Genomic DNA, 18,233 nt, shown 5'->3' on the forward strand with positions numbered 1-18,233 from the left:
CATTGTTTTGTTTTTTTTTATATATTTTTACTTATAATAATATTGATCGCTAAATGAAATACATACATGTTTAAAATTGATTTAATTTTTGTTTTAAGAAATCTTGTTTATTTATTTGTATAATTTTAAAAGGCCAATTTTTGGTAGTTTTAAGCGAAACCCCAACAAAAAACAAATCTTAATTACAATTTAAAAAAAAGATAATGGCATTGTTTCGTAAACATAAATACGCCTACAAAAATTGATTTGCATTAAATGATGTGTTGCAAGTACAAAAATATATATTTTTATTACGTTATTCAAACACTCTGAGTTTCCTTTATTATTTTTAAAGTAATAGAAAAATGCTTTCCTTTCCGTCTTGTAGAACAAATTAAACATTTAAAAAAAAAAAGGAAAGAATTGAACCAAAAAAAATAGAAGTTTTTAATTAACAATAAAATGGCCAGATACATATAAAACACAAAACAATGTTTGTATGGAAAATTATAAAGTGCTTAATTTTAATATAGAATTTTATTTAAATAGTTTCAATGGTTCTCTTATACAATTATTATTAAATTTTCTTAACCTTCTTGACCAAAGTCTTCTGTGAATTTACGCAGTTTGATTAAATCGTCATCGTTCACTGTGGGCTTAGTGCGTGACAAAGATTTCAACATATCACGCTAAAATAGAAGGGATAGGTGAAAACTCAGTTATTATTTTAAATATTTATATAGTTATAGAAATATGTTACCATGGTTACGGGAGGCTCGAAAAGTTTATCTCCTGGCACATCCATCCACGACATTTCGATTGCACCCTCATCGCCAGGAGAACAAGGTAGTAATAAATCATCAACAATTTCGTCTTTATTAACAGGCGAAGGACCAGTAACACACTAATTTTTTATAAAAAAAATTAAATATTTTTTATTGCTTTTAACTTTTCCAAATTCACAACCCAGTTGTATTTTGTATCTTTGTAATTCAAAAATATTTATCAACCGAAAAAGATTGAAAATTATTTTTGGTGAATAAATTATTTTTAGCACGAATTTGTTTGACTTGTTTACTCTTACAAGTGTTTTGTAAGATCAAACAGTATCAAATAAAATAAAACTAAATTGTTTGTTTTGAATCATCCTAAGTAAAATAAGTTTTCGAGATAAATAAAAGAATTCAAATGTATTTTATTTAGTGGTTACGTATTTTTTGTCAAATATTTGTCATGTGTGTCCCTAACTTTTAAGTCTTTATTGATCTCCCTAATATAGAAGGCTTTGAATATAGTCCCCCGATATAATTTATGAAAAATGTAGAAATTACAAACGAAATGATCAACTTATATATACCCTTACCAATCAAGGTGCAGGGTAGACTTACTTATACAACAATACATCGATACTACAACAATGGTAGTGAATTGGGCAAATGTTTATTTTCTTATGTTTTTTTTACTCACTTTGAAGTGTGTAGCTGTTTGTACTTTACGTACAGGTTCCATTAGGGCATCACGCACAACAATTGAGATATCGGCACCGGAATAGCTAGAAAATTTATTTTGTTTATTTTAAATTTATATAGCTAACTAAACTTAATAGTTGTTAGTGTTTAAAAAAAAACTCACCCCTCTGTTTTGCCAGCCAACTCCTTAAGATTATCTTCCGTCAAAATATGTACCGTATTGCCCAAGTGTATCTTAAACATTATTAAACGTGCATGTGCCTCTGGCAAGGGTATATAAATACGTTTCTCAAAACGACGACGAATAGCCGAGTCTAGAACCCAAGGTATATTTGTGGCACCCAATACTAAAATGCCATCAGTATCGTTGCCAACACCTTGCATTTGAACCAGAAACTCGGTTTTAATACGACGCACACTGTCGTTTTCATTGTCAGAACGAGCCGAACACATGGAATCGATTTCATCGATAAAGATAATGGATGGCTTATGTTGACGGGCCAATTCGAAGAGATTCTTTACAAGTTTCTCAGATTCACCCAGCCATTTCGACATAAGATCCGAACTGGAAACCGAGAAGAAAGTTGAATTGTTGGCTTCTGTGGCCACAGCTTTGGCTAAATATGATTTACCCGTACCAGGTGGACCGAAAAGCAGTATACCCTTCCAGGGAATACGTTTGCCGGTGAATAGATGGGGGAATTTAATAGGTAAAATGACGGCTTCTTTAAGGGCTTCTTTGGCGGCATCCAAACCAGCCACATCGGACCACTTCACTTTGGGCTTTTCAATGACAATGGCGCCCTCCAGTTTACTTTGTAATTTTTTCTTTTCAGGATCTTCGCCATCAGAATCACTGTCACTCTTTTTGTCCTTGTCATCTCTGTAAGAAGGTATTAATTATTACAATGAATTAAATTCCTTTTTAAAGAAATACTAACTTTGAACTGGATTCACCCTCTTTGACTGGTTTCTTTTTGCCCTTCTTCAAATATTCTTTAAGTTTTTCAGCACGATCCAAATACTGCAAGCACTTGGATCTTATAGAATCCTTAGCTTTCTCTCCCTGAGCTTCATCTGTGTTAGAACATTAAACAGCAAGTATAAATAAACATAAATTTCAATTTAAATTAAATTCTTACATTTAATTGCATGCAGAAAATACTCCACTCCATGTTCGTATAATCGCAAAGCCTCTGCATAATTTTTATTACGATCCTCTTCCGTTGCTTTTGTTACTAAATCGATGGCCTTCTGTAAAGTTGTCCCCGAAGCCATTGTCCAGTACAATTACTGTGTGCAAACAAAAAAAAAACTAAAATCAATAAATGTATACCCAATACTCCTTCCCAGGAGCAAATTTCGAACTATTTGTACAACTCCTTTATTGTGACATCATTGAATTATATTAAAAGGTCGTACTCTGTTTGTGTCATTCCTTTTTAATCATTGGAAATGACAAAAAATTGAGAATTTACACAAACAATTGTATGACTAATGCAATCAATGTACGATAGTATATAGATTATGTTTGAGTTGTGGTATTTAATATTTTATACACTTTTTCACTTGCTTCTTTTTTATTGTTTACCTTTTACTACAAAACTACTTGATGCTGCAAAGGTAAATTAAAATTTTACAATTATTAAATTGTTCAATGTTTTTTATTGATTTCTAATAAAGTATTTATTTTTATTGCAATTCAAGACGTAAATTTGTATCCTCACACAACAACAACAACAATAATAAAATACGATGATGCGTTCATCATTTGACGTTTTCTTTTAATTTTTTTGTTGTGTTTCTGTTATCACTGACATTTAGCAAATGTGAAGCAATAGAGTTGTATTTTAAAACACTGGGTAACATAAATAATTAATATTTTAAAATGTTAAACATTTCTTAATACTGTGAGGTTTGCAATTTTATGAATTAAAATTTGAATATCGGAAGCAATTATTTGCAACCTTATATAACAAATAAATAACGTATTTTACTTTCGAATTATTCGAAAAACCGGTTTTCATTAATTTTCAGTTTTTTTTAAAAAAAGAACTGTTTTCGAGTAATTCGACAAAACGGATTTTTTGTTCTTATTCGACAAAATCGAATATTTTTGATTTTATTTATTTTCAAATTTTATAAGGAACTAATATTGCAACAACTAGCGACTTAAAACAAGATTTTGATTATTTGCAAAATAAGATTATATCAGATTTTATGCCAAATAAGGAACTAATATTGCAACAACTATCGACTTAAAACAAGATTTTGGTTAATTGGGCAAATTTTCAAAAAGATCAAATAAATTAAATATTTTATACAATTCAATTATAACGGTTAATCACACTTCAACAAAAAGTGAACGTGTTTTTTCAGTTTCTTCTTTAATAAAAACTAATTAAAGAATCCATTCCACCTCAAAACATTTACTAAATCCACTTCTTAAAATATTGTTTAAAAAAATAAAAAAAATAATTTAATCTTAATTTAAAACTCTATTGTCTGGAGAAAAAGTTTTTATTCCATGCCTCAATCTAGTAGTGCCAAATGAGACGAAATTAAGATTACTCTATGTTAAAATTTTGTCACGTTTCACGGGTGTCAATTTAAATTTTTTTATCAGGTAGTATCCATTTGGTACCCCACATCTTGACTAGCCATCAATTTGTGCACTCATTGAACAATTTTCTGTGTCAATGTTATGCTCGCCACGAGACAAATTCATGTGTGGACAAGAAATTGTCCGATGAGTAAAGGTCGTGTAGAGACTGGATTTAGTATTATGGCTTCGTTATGACAAAATTGTTGTGCTTTTGTTTGGACAAGTTTGTTTTGCCCACAAGCGTCATTAATTGTTATAATAAATATTTTTCAAGTATCGACAGGTGGTTTGGAAATTAGTAATCGACATTACAACCTGTGAAACATAACAAAATCGTCAATAAAATTCACTAAGTGCTGGCAACCCAAGTACAACATCTGATAATGACATTTCTATCACAAGTTTTTTTTTTAATTATTCTCAATTGTTGTATTTGTAGTAGTGTATCGTAAATAAATTAAAACTGAAAATCATATCCACCAATGATTAACGGTTTTTTGTTGAATTCATATCCAACGCAACGCAACTCAAATCAGCATCACTCATCGGAAACGGAAATAGAAGACGACATTTAAATGAAATATGTACTGCCAATTAAATTGTATTCATAAATTATTACTTTAAAATTTAGCAAGGCAATAAATTACATAATATACAGTAAAAAGTAAAAAAAAATACAAGAGAAAAACATACGATTTAATACAATACGAAAACATTCCCATTTAATAGAGAATTTGTGAAATGGAAAAAGAGACAGATTTGTATCGTGATACCTTGGTGCGATATTTGGGTAAGAATTATTGTATTTTATTTTGTAAATTTGTTTACTAATTTTTATTACATACATTTTAGGTTATGCCAATGAAGTTGGAGAATCTTTTCGCAATTTAGTATCGAAAAATGTTGTTAGGGGCAGTTATGTTGTAGCTACTGGTTATGCTGTGGCTGATACTATTGATAAAACTTATAAAGATTTTAAACAAAGTTCCTCTGTCAGCAGTGCGGGTATTACAGCTGTAGATGTCTTCCTCTGGCAAATGTTAGCCTCTGTTTCAATTCCGGGTTTTACCATTAACCGGTATGTAAAATGAATTATTTTGAAGTTCTAATACATAGTTATTGTTTGACCAATAATATAAAAGTTATAACTGCTAAAAGTTGTTAATTGACAAGTCGTGTGTAAATTAGCAAACTTTTTTTATTTTTACATATTCTCAATAAAGCATCATAACAACATTTGGAAAATTACATCATTTTGTAAAATCATGAATATGTACTTAATTATTATCTTTTGAAATTATTAAATTCATTTACACTTTCTTTTACAGAATTACTTATTTCAGTGGAAAACTGCTACGCAAAGTTAACGCCAAAAAATCTGTTGTGAAATTTCTACCGGTTGCTATTGGTTTGTCTTCCATACCATTCATTATACATCCCATTGATAATTTTACCGATTATTTAATGGACAATACTTATCGTAAATTTTTTAAGAAAGCTTGAATAAAATTTCCATTATTTATTGTAAATTAAATACAAGTACATCAGCGCTCGTACAAATAACATTAACAAAACATAATTTATTTTTAAAACAAACACCGCATTTGTGGTCTAGTGCAATTTAGCCAAATAATTATAAAAATATATATGTACCTACAAAAAAAATATGCATCTACATATGTATATAAAAACATTAAAATTTATTAAGCAATATTTAGTACAAAACTGTGTAAACATAATTTCTAATTATAGTTTATAAATAATTAAAATGCAAACCTAAATAAAGACATTGAAATAAAAGAAACCAAAATACTTTAAAATTTGTAAGATTTTTTATTCTATCGACTCAATGGAATATCCAGAAAAAGGTAAATATTGACTGTAATTGTTTCTTCTCGTCTATATGGAAATCATTCACCCTTATCGTGGTTGGCGTAAACGTCTTACGCCTACGACAGTTTCGTACTAGATTAAAGATAAAATGCAAACTGTTTCCTTAATCTAGTACTAAACTGTCATAGGCGTGAGAAGTTTACGCCAACCACGATAAGGGTGATTGCCTTTCGTTGTTCTTTATTTAAGGGCGTTCTATTCTGGATCCTTATAGATAGCGGAGTCGATTAAGACATGTCCGTCTGTTGAAATCAATTTTCTGAATACCCCTGATATCTTTAAAAATAAGTCGAAGGGCGTATGATGTTGCCATAAGTATTCAATCGGTTCTTATTATTGCCTTGTGTCAGTTTCGTTAATCGGTTGTTGATCCAGCTAAGTAGATGATTGAAACAACGCCCTCTGTGTATTTGGTGTAGTGGTGGGGAACCTTGCTGCTGATCTTTGATTCCTACCATTTTCTCCCAGGGGGTGGCGGGCTGCCTGACCTTTTCCATGATGTTATCCTCTTTTACAGGTGGAGGAATGGTCAGGGGGCTTCTTGGATGTATTGTTTAGTGGGAGGTTAATTTTAAAAACTCGAAAACCATGATTTAAATTTTTCGTCCTCTGCCAGGGATCGAACCTGGGGTGCTTGGTTTTGTAGACAAGCACTTTAACCACTACACCATGCCGCCACCAGGTCGAAGGGCGTAAGGCCGACATATTCGTAAAATAGAAATGGGGTCACCTTTTCTCACAAAAAACAGCAAAAATCTACTATTTTTTTAATTTTTAAATTGAAAATCGTTTATTTTTGGATCCGTAATTGATATTGCTCTAAAATCGTTTACATATTATTGGTAATTCAGTAGTCTAACTAACAAAAAAATTCGAGTCCATTCGGTCCAAAAGTACGGCCTATATTTTAAAAAAAAGGGGATCAAGGCAAAATGGCAAAATTTTTAAATTTCAATTTTCAAATGCCAATAACTTGGAAATTTTAAGAGATAAATAGCACACACAAGCATGATTTTTAAAAATTTTACATGTAGAAGGTAACCTACTTTGAGCCTCCATAGCGCCACCGCTGTAGCAGTTGTAGGGTCAATTTTAATAACTTAAACTCGAATACTCCTTATCTACAGCCATGTCAAATTTCATCCTGATCGAATAAGCCATTTAGAAATGCCGGATTTATTTCCAAAAAATTTCGATTCTGCCCCACTGTGGTGTATTTAACAATTATATTTTGTCAGTTTTATTTGTTTATTCATTGTATATGTAATATGATTTGAAGTACATTGAAACATATGTATGTTTTGTAAATATTAAGCAATTATCATTTCTGTAATATCTTCTCGTCTATAACGTTATTCTTAATTTAAAAGCGGTGTTTCAATATGATTTGCGACAGAATATCTTAAAGTATTATCCATTTTGACTTTAATATGTTTAAATTAAAGGTATATTAATTGGAAACTAGGAAAACTTAAGAAATTACTGTATTTATCTATGCACCTTGGAATATTCGTTCATTTTCTCCCAAAATTTTACTATTTCAATAGGCCTTGGAAAACCGATAAAACTTGTCAAAATTTTATTTCAATAGAATATTTTTTTAAAGGCATATAATATTTTTTTTATTATTAAAATTTAACACAAATATATTAAAATAAACAAGGCAAAATAATGTTCTCATTGCGTTTAATAAATTCGTTAACGAGATCCCTTAAGAGATTTACAAAAAATTCAAAAATAGTGAACACACGACACTATGCTTCAGCAGAAGATCCGCGAGTAACGGTAAGAAATACGAAAGAGCTGTATAAATGAAGGCAAATATTAATTATGTTATTAAATGTATTCCTGTTTAATCCATAGAAAGGACTAGTCATTGGCGTTTTTCAAAAAGAAGGTGATAAGGATCCCAAATTAACTACAAGCGGTGAAAAATTTGATGATCGCGTTCAGGGAAAAGTATCAGAATTAGTGAAAGAGTAAGTGACATTGGCAAGCAAATATTAGAAATAATTTTGTTTTCTAATAGATGCAATATCACCGGACAATTGGGTAAAGGCAAAATATTCAACAACATAGATCAAGAATATCGATCAGTCGCTGTAATTGGTTTAGGCCGCGAGGGAGCTGGATTTAATGAATTAGAAATGATTGATGAAGGAATGGTAGGTGATATTTTAATGATTCAGATTTTTTACAAGTACCTTTGTCGTAGTCTTATGGTGCCCATACACACATACTGCTCATGCAATAAGCATGGGTTGGTAAATTTGAAAAAATTTTCAATGATGATTGATAGATGTGTAGTAAAAAATCAATCACACATGTATACAAAGGGTTCATCGGCAGTTAAACAATATTTTTTTGGTAAACTTTTGATATTTTTTTCACTCGTTCTTTATTATTAATTTTGAAATTGATTTATATTTTCTCTTAATTCAAACCCTTCGAAGTCTATTATTGGCTTATCTTCATTTATATGCTGGGTATTTTACATCATAGATATCTATCCACATTTTTCTTCTGTAGTTATACTATCGGTTAAAATTATTTGTGTATGAATCGAATTTTTAAGTAATTTCTTTACCAAAATCTTGGTTTTAGTTTTAATATACAAAACAATGCCAGATTAAATTCGGAAGTATAGAATTTACAAAATTAAACGGAATCTAATGAAGTTTAAACAAAGTCGATAGGAATGATGACTTAGTTTTCTTAGTAAAAATCTTTAAACTTACCACATTTCACGGTTAAATTTCATTGAAAGGAAAATGCTCGCATTGCCGCTGGTGTCGGTGCTCGCACTTTACAAATGCAAGGTTGCTCAGAAGTTTTCATGGACTCTATGGAATATCCTGAACAAGCCGCCGAGGGCAGCGCTTTAGCAATATGGCGTTATAATGACAATAAGCTGAAAAAGAATCGTACTATGGTGCCCAAATTAGAATTGTATGATTCTCCAGATGTTGATGCCTGGACTCGTGGGCTTTTTAAAGCCGAAGCACAGAATTTAGCACGTCGATTGAGTGATGCTCCTGCTAACCAAATGACACCAACAACATTTGCCCAAGCCACAGTCGATGCTTTATGTCCATGTGGTGTTACTGTTGAAATACGTACAATGGAGTGGATAGAACAGCAACATCTAAATTCGTTCCTCACCATAGCCAAAGGATCTTGCGAACCACCGGTATTGTTGGAAATAAGCTATTGTGGTACTGCGCCCGAGGATAAACCTGTTCTATTATTGGGTAAAGGCATGACATTTAATAGGTAAGAATTTTTATTTCATTTAAGAAAATATTCAAATATGAACTGTGTTATTCTGCAGTGGTGGTATTTGTCTGCGTCCCAGCAAACACATGGATGAATATCGTGGTGCTATGGCTGGTGCAGCCGTATGTGTTGCTGCCATACGTGCAGCCGCTGCCCTTTCGTTGCCGATTAACATTTCAGCCGTTATTCCTTTATGTGAAAATATGCCTTCTGGTATGGCTTGTAAGCCAGGTGATATTGTTACCCTACTTAATGGTAGAACATTGGCTATAAGAGTAAGTTTTTGTGTATTTTAAAGTTTTTAATAATTTAAGTAACTTATTTAAATAGGATACAGAAAAGGCTGGTGTTGTGGTAATGGCAGATCCTTTACTTTATGCTCAATCTACTTATAAGCCTCGTTTAGTTGTTGATGTTGCTACTATGGGTAAAGGTGTTGTAAATGGTCTAGGTGGTAGCGCTACGGGCATATTCTCCAATTCTCATTATATTTGGAAGCAATTCCAAAAGGCTGGTGCTCTTACGGGTGACCGTATGTGGCGTTTGCCATTATGGAATTACTACAAGAAACTAGTTACAGGTATGCTTGAATCAAATTAAACATATTCTCTTGCAATTCCATTATAGCATTCAGCATTGAATCAATTTCTCTTTAACTCAAATCCATTACAAAATAGCTTTTAAAATGTATTGAATGATTAAATTCTTCTTCAATTCCAATCTATTACAAAGAGATTTTAGCAAATATTTTTCAATTCATTTTATAAATGGTTGAAAGCTAGACAGAACTGACTGATGAAAAATATTTTAATACAATTTGTATTAGAATTGAATTATCAAAAATTTAATAGTTAATTTCCATTATGAATTAATTCAGCGATGACTGAATTATATTATAATATAAATAAACGCCTTTGAATGAATCTAATGAATTAGATTTTTAGGAATGGATTTGTGGAATGAATGGCTGAAATCTTTTAATTTTTAGTGAATTAAGCTCAAATTTAATCAATTAATTCGCAGCTCCGTGCTTGAATAATAGGAATAAATTTGAAAATGTTAATTTATTTTTTTATAGACAATATAAGTTTCGATATTAGCAATAATGGTATTGGCCCAGCTTCAAGTTGTTTAGGTGCTGCTATTCTGCACGTAAGTCTTACAGTTTGTCAAATTGTTGGTAACCTTTTAATTAATTTTTAAATTACCACTATTTATTACAGGAATTCGTACCCTGTGTTGATTGGGCTCACTTAGATATACGAGGCGTTGGCATGTTAACACGTTTCGGCACGGTTCCATATTTATTAAAAGATCGTATGACGGGACGGCCCACAAGAACTTTAATACAATTTCTATATCAAATGGCTTGTCCAGACGCACAGGCAAAATAGTTATTAACCTTTGAAATTGAAAAAGTCAATGAAATGGATTTTCATGATGTGTTAGTGCGTTTGTTTGGTGAAAGTATGATTCAATCAAAATTCTATTAAGAGTGCATTCAACATTTCTATTTTGTGAATTTTACTTGTTTATTAATTGTTTAGACATATATTTTCTTCAAATATATAATTTTTGTATAAAAATCGTACAGCGTTTTATTATTTTGTTTAGTTGTAAACCATAGTAAATCTCTGATTTATTGCTTAAATGTAATTATAAAAATATTTTCAATATACAATGTTACAATTAATTTTTTATTAAAAATATACGAAAATTAAAAATGCTAATCAACCAAATAGGGGCTGTCTAATGCACCCAAACCGGCAGCAACACCGCCCTCATTGGCAGTAGATATTTTGGTACGCAACATGTGGCCAGCTTGATAATTACAAATTATATTGTCCACATCGCCAATAACCACACCGAAAATGCCCAATTCTGACACCACTTCAACTATAGGCGGGGGCATAGTGCCACCAGGACGTATCATATAGCCCTTCGATACAGGTGGATGTATAAGATCCATTAAGATCCAAGCAGAACGTTCAACTCGTGACATTTTCTATTTAGATTTTAATTTAACATATTTTCAAAAAAAGCCATAGTCATTAACTTACCCGTAAAACATCTGGAATGTCCAATCCATATACATTATTACCGCCACCTTCACGTTGAGGTTTTAAAACAAAACGCTCGGGTTCTTTTAATGCCATCTCATAGGTGGCATTACCTACATCGTTATCTTCCAGAGAATAAAGGCCGGTAAATATTTTCCCAATAGCTTTAATCTCTTCGGGATCATTGATAAATCTTTCCAGCATTTCAGGCTGTGCTAAAGCCTGTTGCACTTTCTTGGTGCCAGCCAAGTGATAGTGAATAGAAGGACACTTAATGGCAGTAGAGCATTCCATCATATAGCGTGCATCCCACTCATCTTGAGAGTGATACTGTCCTGGTTCGTAGCCAGCACGGAAATATATAACAGCTACTTCCTGATCTTCCCTGGAATCATGAAGATAACAATTGTTAAAATTAACTTAAAATCAAACAATCAAATATTTAGGTATACTTACAAAATAAGCTCTTTCTTTAAGCTTAATTTTCCATTCTTATGGACTTGGGTTAAAGTCCGTCTTAATACTTTAATGTGAGGACATTTTTCGCGTATATAAAATTCATGAAATCTCTGTAATTTTAAAGAAAATAAATACAATCTTTTTAATATTTTAGTCATAGGCGTAAAGCGGAAACTAGGAACTAGAAACTAGAAACTATTAGTAATAGATAATGCTTACCTGATCGCAAATGTTATAAGAAACATCCTCGATTATAAACATAATAACGGCCTTTGGATTATTGTAGATCTCCCAAGCACGTATCATACCATCGCAAATACCAGCTAAAGCCTTATTTTCCGGCATCTAGAAAACAACAAGATTAGCTAGTGCATGTTTTATAACAATAAAATCGACAAAAAAATATCTTACATTTTTCAGTTTCTCATATTGACCCAATTCACCCAAAACGTAGCTATAAAAAGCGAAAATTAAATTAGTTTTAAAATTTAAAAATTGTTACCAATTACACCACACGTAAATACATATACAAAAACATTAAATATAGACATACATAAATCTAAAATATAAACCATGCATCACAGTAATTTCATAAAATTAATGATAGAAAATTTATTCTAAAAGAAAAACTAAGAAATGTAGCTTTTAAACCAATTCTTTTTCGCACAATATCAATGATGTCCAACACAATGTGTTTGTTTTTTTTTTTAGTAAACTGTGAACTAGATGTAATGTAAAGAATAAAAGATTTGAAAGTACCTCTGCAGAGGCAACATGTGTGTGGATATGCCACCAAAACTAGAGGCAATGGTGTTGATTTCAACTTGTTTAATAGCATTTTCATCAGACATGTGAGCCAAATAGTCAGAACGTAAGATACCAAGGGATAAAGCCTGTAATTGTACATATAACAAAAAAACAAAAAGAAACAGAAAACAACGACATGAAAAGAAAGTTTTATTTAATTCAATAAAATATTTAATAAAATTATATTATTTGCTAAATTATTAAATATTAACCGTAGGAGAAATTTGATTTTATAAAAATGATAGATGAATTGCATTGGGAGAAGTAACTTGATTCTAAGACGGGTCAATTTAAAAGCAGCTCACACTATTTAACAATATATCATCGTACGTAATTTTGCGAAAAAGAATCCCTGGCCGAACTGTATGCCATCATAAAAAACGCATCCAAGAAAATATTATAATAAAATATATATTAGTTTTTATGCTATTACAACATGCATGGAGCTTATGCTTAATTAAGCACTATATTTATTATAATAAATCAAATTCAAAAAAATAACTAAAAATATTTTTATGTCTAAGATAAAAGCTATTTTAAAAAATATGTGTATATAAAAATAAGTAAACTTTTGAAAGAATTAATCAATAAATCTATGGAGGTTAAAGGAAAACAATAACTGAAGTTAAAAACTTCAGCTTATCTGCATCATAATTATAATCTATTAAAAAAATGAGAATACAATAACAATACTACTTTTGATACAGCGACTAGAACTTGAAATCATATTATTTATTTACAAGAAATAAACATAAGTTATATAGCACCTTTGTATGGCTCTGCTGGATGGTCCTAAATGTCCAAAACCAGACGCTATTGCATTAATTTCAACTTGTTTCCAGCAACAGAAGGCACAGGGTTTTTCACTTTTTATTGTTTTTTCTAAGTCTTTACATCTAGACTCCAACATCAAATCACTTCGCAAAATGCCCAACGATATGCGCTTCATTTTTAAGTGAACAAAGAAAATAATAAATAAAAAAAAAATTATAAAATGTAATTAGGAATAAATATGAATAAAGATAATAAAGATATGATAGTAAACATTAAGGGTAATTTTGCCAGTTTAACAAACAAAATACTCCCTGAATATAGAAATTTTTGTAGATAATTTTACAAAAAAAACTTACTTTTGATAATACATATGTGTTTTAATTCGATTAAATATACATAATTATTTGAAACAATATTCATTTCACCTTTTCTCTGCAACTTAGTAGAAAGTGGTTGACAATACAATGGAAACTTCAATGTTCAAAATTCAAAAATAAAATCTTAAACTAATTTTGTAATATATACTTTTATATTAAAAACAAACAATTAGTAGAGTAATATTCTGCGGTGCCAAGTCTTACATACCCTTAGTCAAAGTATACTTTTAAAATAAAAATTGAAACAATTTTTTGTTGAAAAATTAAAAAAAAAAAAACTTTTTGAATTTTTTTTTTAAAAAAATGGATCAAAAAAGTTTGGTTGAAAGCAAAATTTGTCTTAAAAAAAATTTGGTTAAAAAAAGTTGTTCTGTCGCTAACAATTCTAGAACTAGTTTCCATATATTAAATTATTGATTGGGTAGTTTTACGAGGTCTTCCTCAAAAATATTTAGTTTTCTTTTTTATTGATTTTTATATAAATAAATTCAAAACCAAGCCTTTGGGTCCAAATATACATAGCTCAAAAACTTTCTTACGAAATATGTTAATAATTTTTGAAACTGTTATTTTATTTATTGAATATTTATTATTTTGGTTAAGTTTTCCCAAATTTTTACTCTCTAAAAAATTAACAAAATAAAATAAATATTGAAATGAAGGTACCCAGCAAAAAATAATGGAAGTGCATCTTTACATATGACATTTTAATCACATCTAAAGTTGCAAATGAATCTTTTCTACCTCTGAAGATGTGATTTTAAATATGGGTATTTGACACTGAATTATAAATATTTCGTTGATGTAATTGTTTCCTACATTTTTTGAATTTTATAAAATTTATTAAAACCTGTAAAAATTGGTATACAATTTTTACATTTTTTAATCATTAAAATTAATCAACCATTGTTTCATAAATTTTATAACTACATTAAAATCAATTCATAAATGCTCAATTACATCACTTTTTTTCTATTATTTATATTTCCATCAAAGATGCCAAAAAATATAGGTATCCACTACCTACATTAAAATAACACCTTAAAATCGAAATTTAATCGCATCGAAAGCATCGAATTTATTAAGTAAAAAGTTGTCAAAAATTAACAACATCCCTCCAATGACAAGCTAATGTAAAATTCATAGCTTTTTCACCAAAATTGGAAGTACATCTAGCATGCTATTTGTTGTGAAAATTCTGCATCTTCTTCCTCACTTTTTTTGCTGGGTAGTAAAACACGTCTGTGCGACGTTTTTTAACATAATTTTCATACATATTATTTTTCTTTTAGTGTTCTTTCTTGCAGAAGTTTCCATTGATTTTTTATATATTCAGCCCTAATATGAATAAAAATTCCGCGGGAATTTTTTCCCTTTTCTTATTTTTAACATTGAATTTGAATAGGAAAAATGGGAAAAGGGAAAAAACTTCCGGGGAATTTTTATTCATAATTGGGCAGATTATGTTCTATTTTAATTTATGGAATTTACGTTTTTGGAAACTGAAATTACGGAATATAGTTTTAAAAGAAGTTTCCATTGTTGTCAATCACTATATTTTAATATTTCGGACGTAACTACAAAATAAGTTTTTACTAACTACTAGCATTGGAAATATACAGGCCAATTATGAATAAAAAATTCCGCGGGAGTTTGTTCCCCGGGAGTTTTTTCCCATTGAATTTGAATAGGAAAAATGAGAAATGGGAAAAAACTCCCGCGGAATTTTTATTCATAATTGGGCTGATAAATACTAGAATTGTAATATAAATATTGGAAAATAGTAAAATTTTATGTAAATTGAAAAAAATTTATTCCAACCATCGTTTCGAGAGAATTAATTCTTAATTCCATTTTCGATATCAAAATAAGTTGTATCTCTGAACCAATCCCTTAATGAATTCATTGTGAATTAATTCATAGGCTTAATTCCTTTGTATTGCAAATGTATTGAATTCATTCATTTGGGAATTCATTATTTATAAAATTAATAACTTATTGTATCATTAAAATTTTTTTGAATTCAAATCCATTACAAAATAGCTTTAAAAATGTATTATATGATTAAATTTTTCTTCAATTCATATCTATTACAAAAAGACGTAAGTAAATTTTTTCAATTCATTTTGTAAATGATAAAAAGGAAAACAGAAATAAAAAAAAAACATTTTTACTAGAATTCAAGTTTAAAGCAAGTATAATTCAAATCAAATTCCAACAATATTTTCAAGTGCTTGAATTATTGGAATAAAAATGAATGAGAACAAATATTTTCATTCAGTTCATGGTTGAATGATTTCAAGGATGAATGAATTCTATTTAAATTAATGGCATTTGAATTAAGCTAAAGAATTAGATGTTGGGAATGGATTTATGGAATGAATGACTGACATTTTGTAATTCCGAATTAAGATGTTAATGAATAAAGCTCAAATTGAAATAATTCGAAGCTCTGATTCCAACAGATAGGTTGGATCATGGTACAATCAGTTACCAGGTACAATTATTAGAGAGAGTTTCCAATGTTCACCCCTAAAACGTCAAACTATTTATTTAGTAACTTAACTTTTTTTAATTTGTTACCGCGATATTTTTTAAATTTGTTACGTTTTAACTGAAATTATAAACACTTATTAAAAAAATATAGTTTTTCTTCAATTGTTAGTAAATTTTTGTAATAAAAATTTTAATTCAATTATTTTTTTTGGCATTTCCTTTTTATATTTTTTAATTTTCTTTTGTTTGATGTTATAGGGAATGTATAATTGAGAACATACTTTCTAATAATTGTACCTTGCTTATTCTACAATGGGTTGGATTATATAGCTCTTTTTTATTTAGTTATAACAATACGCGTCAAGGTAACACTATAGTCTGTCACCTTGAAGTTTTGTTAGATAATTATCTAAGCAATAAATGAAATGCTCAAATGTAAAGTGATAAATATTTTGTTAATCCTATAAAAAAACACTTACCTGACCAAAGCCGTTGGCTAAAACTTTCTTATAAATATTGAATAAATTGCCAGTGAATTCATCAACTTTGATAGTTTCCGCCAAGGTGGTTGTTAAGAACTCCTCATCATGGGCCACATTATGCATGAGACGATTAATGATGGTCTGTAAAGCGACGGCCTTTTCAAATTCCTTGCGTGGAAATGAGGAGGGTGTCAATAAAAATGGTGCAAACTGCAAAAATTAACAGTGAGTGCTATTAATACCTAAAGAAATTTTATGCAATAAAATTATTACTCACATTTAAAGAATCTGGACTAAAATTGGTTTTCGAACGCATAGCAGCACCATGCATAATAGCCCAGTCCTTGGCTTTTTCGGTAACTTCGAGCAATTCTGGTTCCGATATGGGAATAGATACGCATTCTTCCAAAGTAGGATTATCGGACATTATGATTTAGTTATTTTTAGAGTGTTTCAATAATTTTTCTGCTGAGTTCACTTTATTATTCTAGTTAGCACAATCACGGTGAAGGTACTACAATATAAAAAATGTATTTAAGAGATAAACGACAACATGAATAGGCAAGTTTTATGATGAAATTGCTTTAAAATTTCCGATTTAATATTAAAGTTTAAGTTTGTTAACAACTTACGTGTGTATGTGCGTGATTTTGGCCGTATTCGCGTGTTTCTATTTCAGTTTATTTACACATTTACTACGCATTTGTATATACACTATTCTATATTTGTTATTAACAAATAAGTGGTAAATTATAAAAGGAATGTATTACTTTAAATTTAAACAGTATTATAAGGCCAAAAATATAGTAAAAATTTAATTAAAAAGGGGCTGTAAGTGACTACAAATTTGATAAGAATGCTAACTATAAACTTTTTTTTCGTGGTTTTGTTGTATTCCAATCAGATGATGGCACAATGCTGCCGGATAATTTGTTTCGTGGTAGCGAGACGAATTCATATTAGGTGGAGTCAGCTAAACAGCTGATTACTTTCTTTTCGTTTGTTTGGTTCTAGCGGCTGTCAAAGACTGTTTTTATATTTCAATAATAATAATACATAGTTTTTACCAAAGTAAATTAATAAAGTAGACTCAGTAGAACAGCTGACTATTTTTTTTACTTTGGTCTGAACTGTCAATTCACTTGTGGTTGTTGTGGCGAAAAATACAACAAGCCCAAAAGCAAAAACAACAACAGGCAACTTTGACAGCTCAGACCTTAAACCAAAAACAAAATTGCTTGTGGTTTTTGTAAATGTTGTATTTGTTGTAGTACTGTCGCTACTTTATTAATTTACTTTGGTTTTTACATAAATAACTTAAATCACCCCTATTCAAATATTCACATTATTATACATAAGTTTTAATACACATTTAATTTTTCATTTCCGATTTCTGACATTAGCTTAACATAATAGTTATTTTGTAGAACTGACACCACCTTATATCAATTCGCCTTGCATGTGGAATTAAGAAACTACGAGTCGATTATTCGAACATATTCGGGGTTGTCATAGAATCCAATCATTGTCGGAATCGGTTTTGAAAACGACAGAAA

At 29.9% G+C, this 18,233-nt stretch overlaps 4 protein-coding genes across 5 annotated transcripts; 2 read left to right on the forward strand and 2 right to left on the reverse strand.

Annotated features, from left to right (window-relative positions):
• Positions 1–2: 2 nt before the first annotated feature.
• Positions 3–3,199, reverse strand: Vps4 (vacuolar protein sorting 4). The gene is made up of 7 exons (XM_065506979.1): positions 3,040–3,199; positions 2,591–2,741; positions 2,390–2,525; positions 1,612–2,331; positions 1,447–1,531; positions 740–883; positions 3–668 (listed from the first exon to the last, which is right to left on the reverse strand). Exons 2-7 carry the CDS (start codon positions 2,724–2,726, stop codon positions 567–569), a joined length of 1,323 nt encoding a protein of 440 aa, XP_065363051.1. The 5' UTR covers positions 2,727–2,741; positions 3,040–3,199; the 3' UTR covers positions 3–566.
• A 1,287-nt stretch (positions 3,200–4,486) lies between these two features.
• Positions 4,487–5,863, forward strand: LOC135956467 (mitochondrial fission process protein 1). Its single transcript, XM_065506981.1, has 3 exons — positions 4,487–4,843; positions 4,906–5,131; positions 5,382–5,863. Exons 1-3 carry the CDS (start codon positions 4,795–4,797, stop codon positions 5,554–5,556), a joined length of 450 nt encoding a protein of 149 aa, XP_065363053.1. The 5' UTR covers positions 4,487–4,794; the 3' UTR covers positions 5,557–5,863.
• Positions 5,864–7,503: 1,640 nt separating this feature from the next.
• On the forward strand, positions 7,504–10,808 carry LOC135956704 (cytosol aminopeptidase-like). The gene is made up of 8 exons (XM_065507257.1): positions 7,504–7,731; positions 7,810–7,925; positions 7,976–8,111; positions 8,714–9,219; positions 9,278–9,497; positions 9,553–9,802; positions 10,301–10,374; positions 10,446–10,808. Exons 1-8 carry the CDS (start codon positions 7,618–7,620, stop codon positions 10,614–10,616), a joined length of 1,587 nt encoding a protein of 528 aa, XP_065363329.1. The 5' UTR covers positions 7,504–7,617; the 3' UTR covers positions 10,617–10,808.
• On the reverse strand, positions 10,730–17,520 carry LOC135956705 (glutathione synthetase-like). Of its 2 annotated transcripts, none has more exons than XM_065507262.1 (9): positions 17,310–17,520; positions 16,955–17,191; positions 16,675–16,887; positions 12,501–12,634; positions 12,153–12,195; positions 11,961–12,086; positions 11,739–11,851; positions 11,283–11,667; positions 10,730–11,227 (listed from the first exon to the last, which is right to left on the reverse strand). In XM_065507262.1, exons 2-9 carry the CDS (start codon positions 17,102–17,104, stop codon positions 10,949–10,951), a joined length of 1,443 nt encoding a protein of 480 aa, XP_065363334.1. In that variant the 5' UTR covers positions 17,105–17,191; positions 17,310–17,520; the 3' UTR covers positions 10,730–10,948. The 2 variants fall into 2 exon arrangements, with proteins under 2 accessions (XP_065363334.1, XP_065363333.1); XM_065507261.1 differs by lacking the exon at positions 12,501–12,634 and adding an exon at positions 13,316–13,491 and having other exon boundaries at positions 17,310–17,518.
• Between the last annotated feature and the right edge of the window lie 713 nt (positions 17,521–18,233).

This window comes from Calliphora vicina, chromosome 4 (assembly GCF_958450345.1).
Source record: "Calliphora vicina chromosome 4, idCalVici1.1, whole genome shotgun sequence".
Classification (NCBI taxonomy): Eukaryota; Metazoa; Arthropoda; class Insecta; order Diptera; family Calliphoridae; genus Calliphora; species Calliphora vicina.

What these genes read in the sequence shown, in the direction of transcription:
- Vps4 (XM_065506979.1), bottom strand. Translation starts at nt 2,726, where the DNA reads ATGGCTTCGGGGACAACTTTACAGAAGGCCATCGATTTAGTAACAAAA. An exon ending in TTTTCTGCATGCAATTAAAT is followed by an intron (nt 2,526 to 2,590) that starts GTAAGAATTTAA and finishes GTTCTAACACAG; the next exon opens with ATGAAGCTCAGGGAGAGAAA. An exon ending in TTGGCTGGCAAAACAGAGGG is followed by an intron (nt 1,532 to 1,611) that starts GTGAGTTTTTTT and finishes TAAATTTTCTAG; the next exon opens with CTATTCCGGTGCCGATATCT.
- LOC135956467 (XM_065506981.1), top strand. Translation starts at nt 4,795, where the DNA reads ATGGAAAAAGAGACAGATTTGTATCGTGATACCTTGGTGCGATATTTG. An exon ending in TACCTTGGTGCGATATTTGG is followed by an intron (nt 4,844 to 4,905) that starts GTAAGAATTATT and finishes CATACATTTTAG; the next exon opens with GTTATGCCAATGAAGTTGGA. An exon ending in CCGGGTTTTACCATTAACCG is followed by an intron (nt 5,132 to 5,381) that starts GTATGTAAAATG and finishes TTTCTTTTACAG; the next exon opens with AATTACTTATTTCAGTGGAA.
- LOC135956704 (XM_065507257.1), top strand. Translation starts at nt 7,618, where the DNA reads ATGTTCTCATTGCGTTTAATAAATTCGTTAACGAGATCCCTTAAGAGA. An exon ending in AAAGGCATGACATTTAATAG is followed by an intron (nt 9,220 to 9,277) that starts GTAAGAATTTTT and finishes GTTATTCTGCAG; the next exon opens with TGGTGGTATTTGTCTGCGTC. An exon ending in TAGGTGCTGCTATTCTGCAC is followed by an intron (nt 10,375 to 10,445) that starts GTAAGTCTTACA and finishes TATTTATTACAG; the next exon opens with GAATTCGTACCCTGTGTTGA.
- LOC135956705 (XM_065507261.1), bottom strand. Translation starts at nt 17,104, where the DNA reads ATGTCCGATAATCCTACTTTGGAAGAATGCGTATCTATTCCCATATCG. An exon ending in CTTATAACATTTGCGATCAG is followed by an intron (nt 11,852 to 11,960) that starts GTAAGCATTATC and finishes TTAAAATTACAG; the next exon opens with AGATTTCATGAATTTTATAT. An exon ending in TTAAAGAAAGAGCTTATTTT is followed by an intron (nt 11,668 to 11,738) that starts GTAAGTATACCT and finishes TCATGATTCCAG; the next exon opens with GGAAGATCAGGAAGTAGCTG.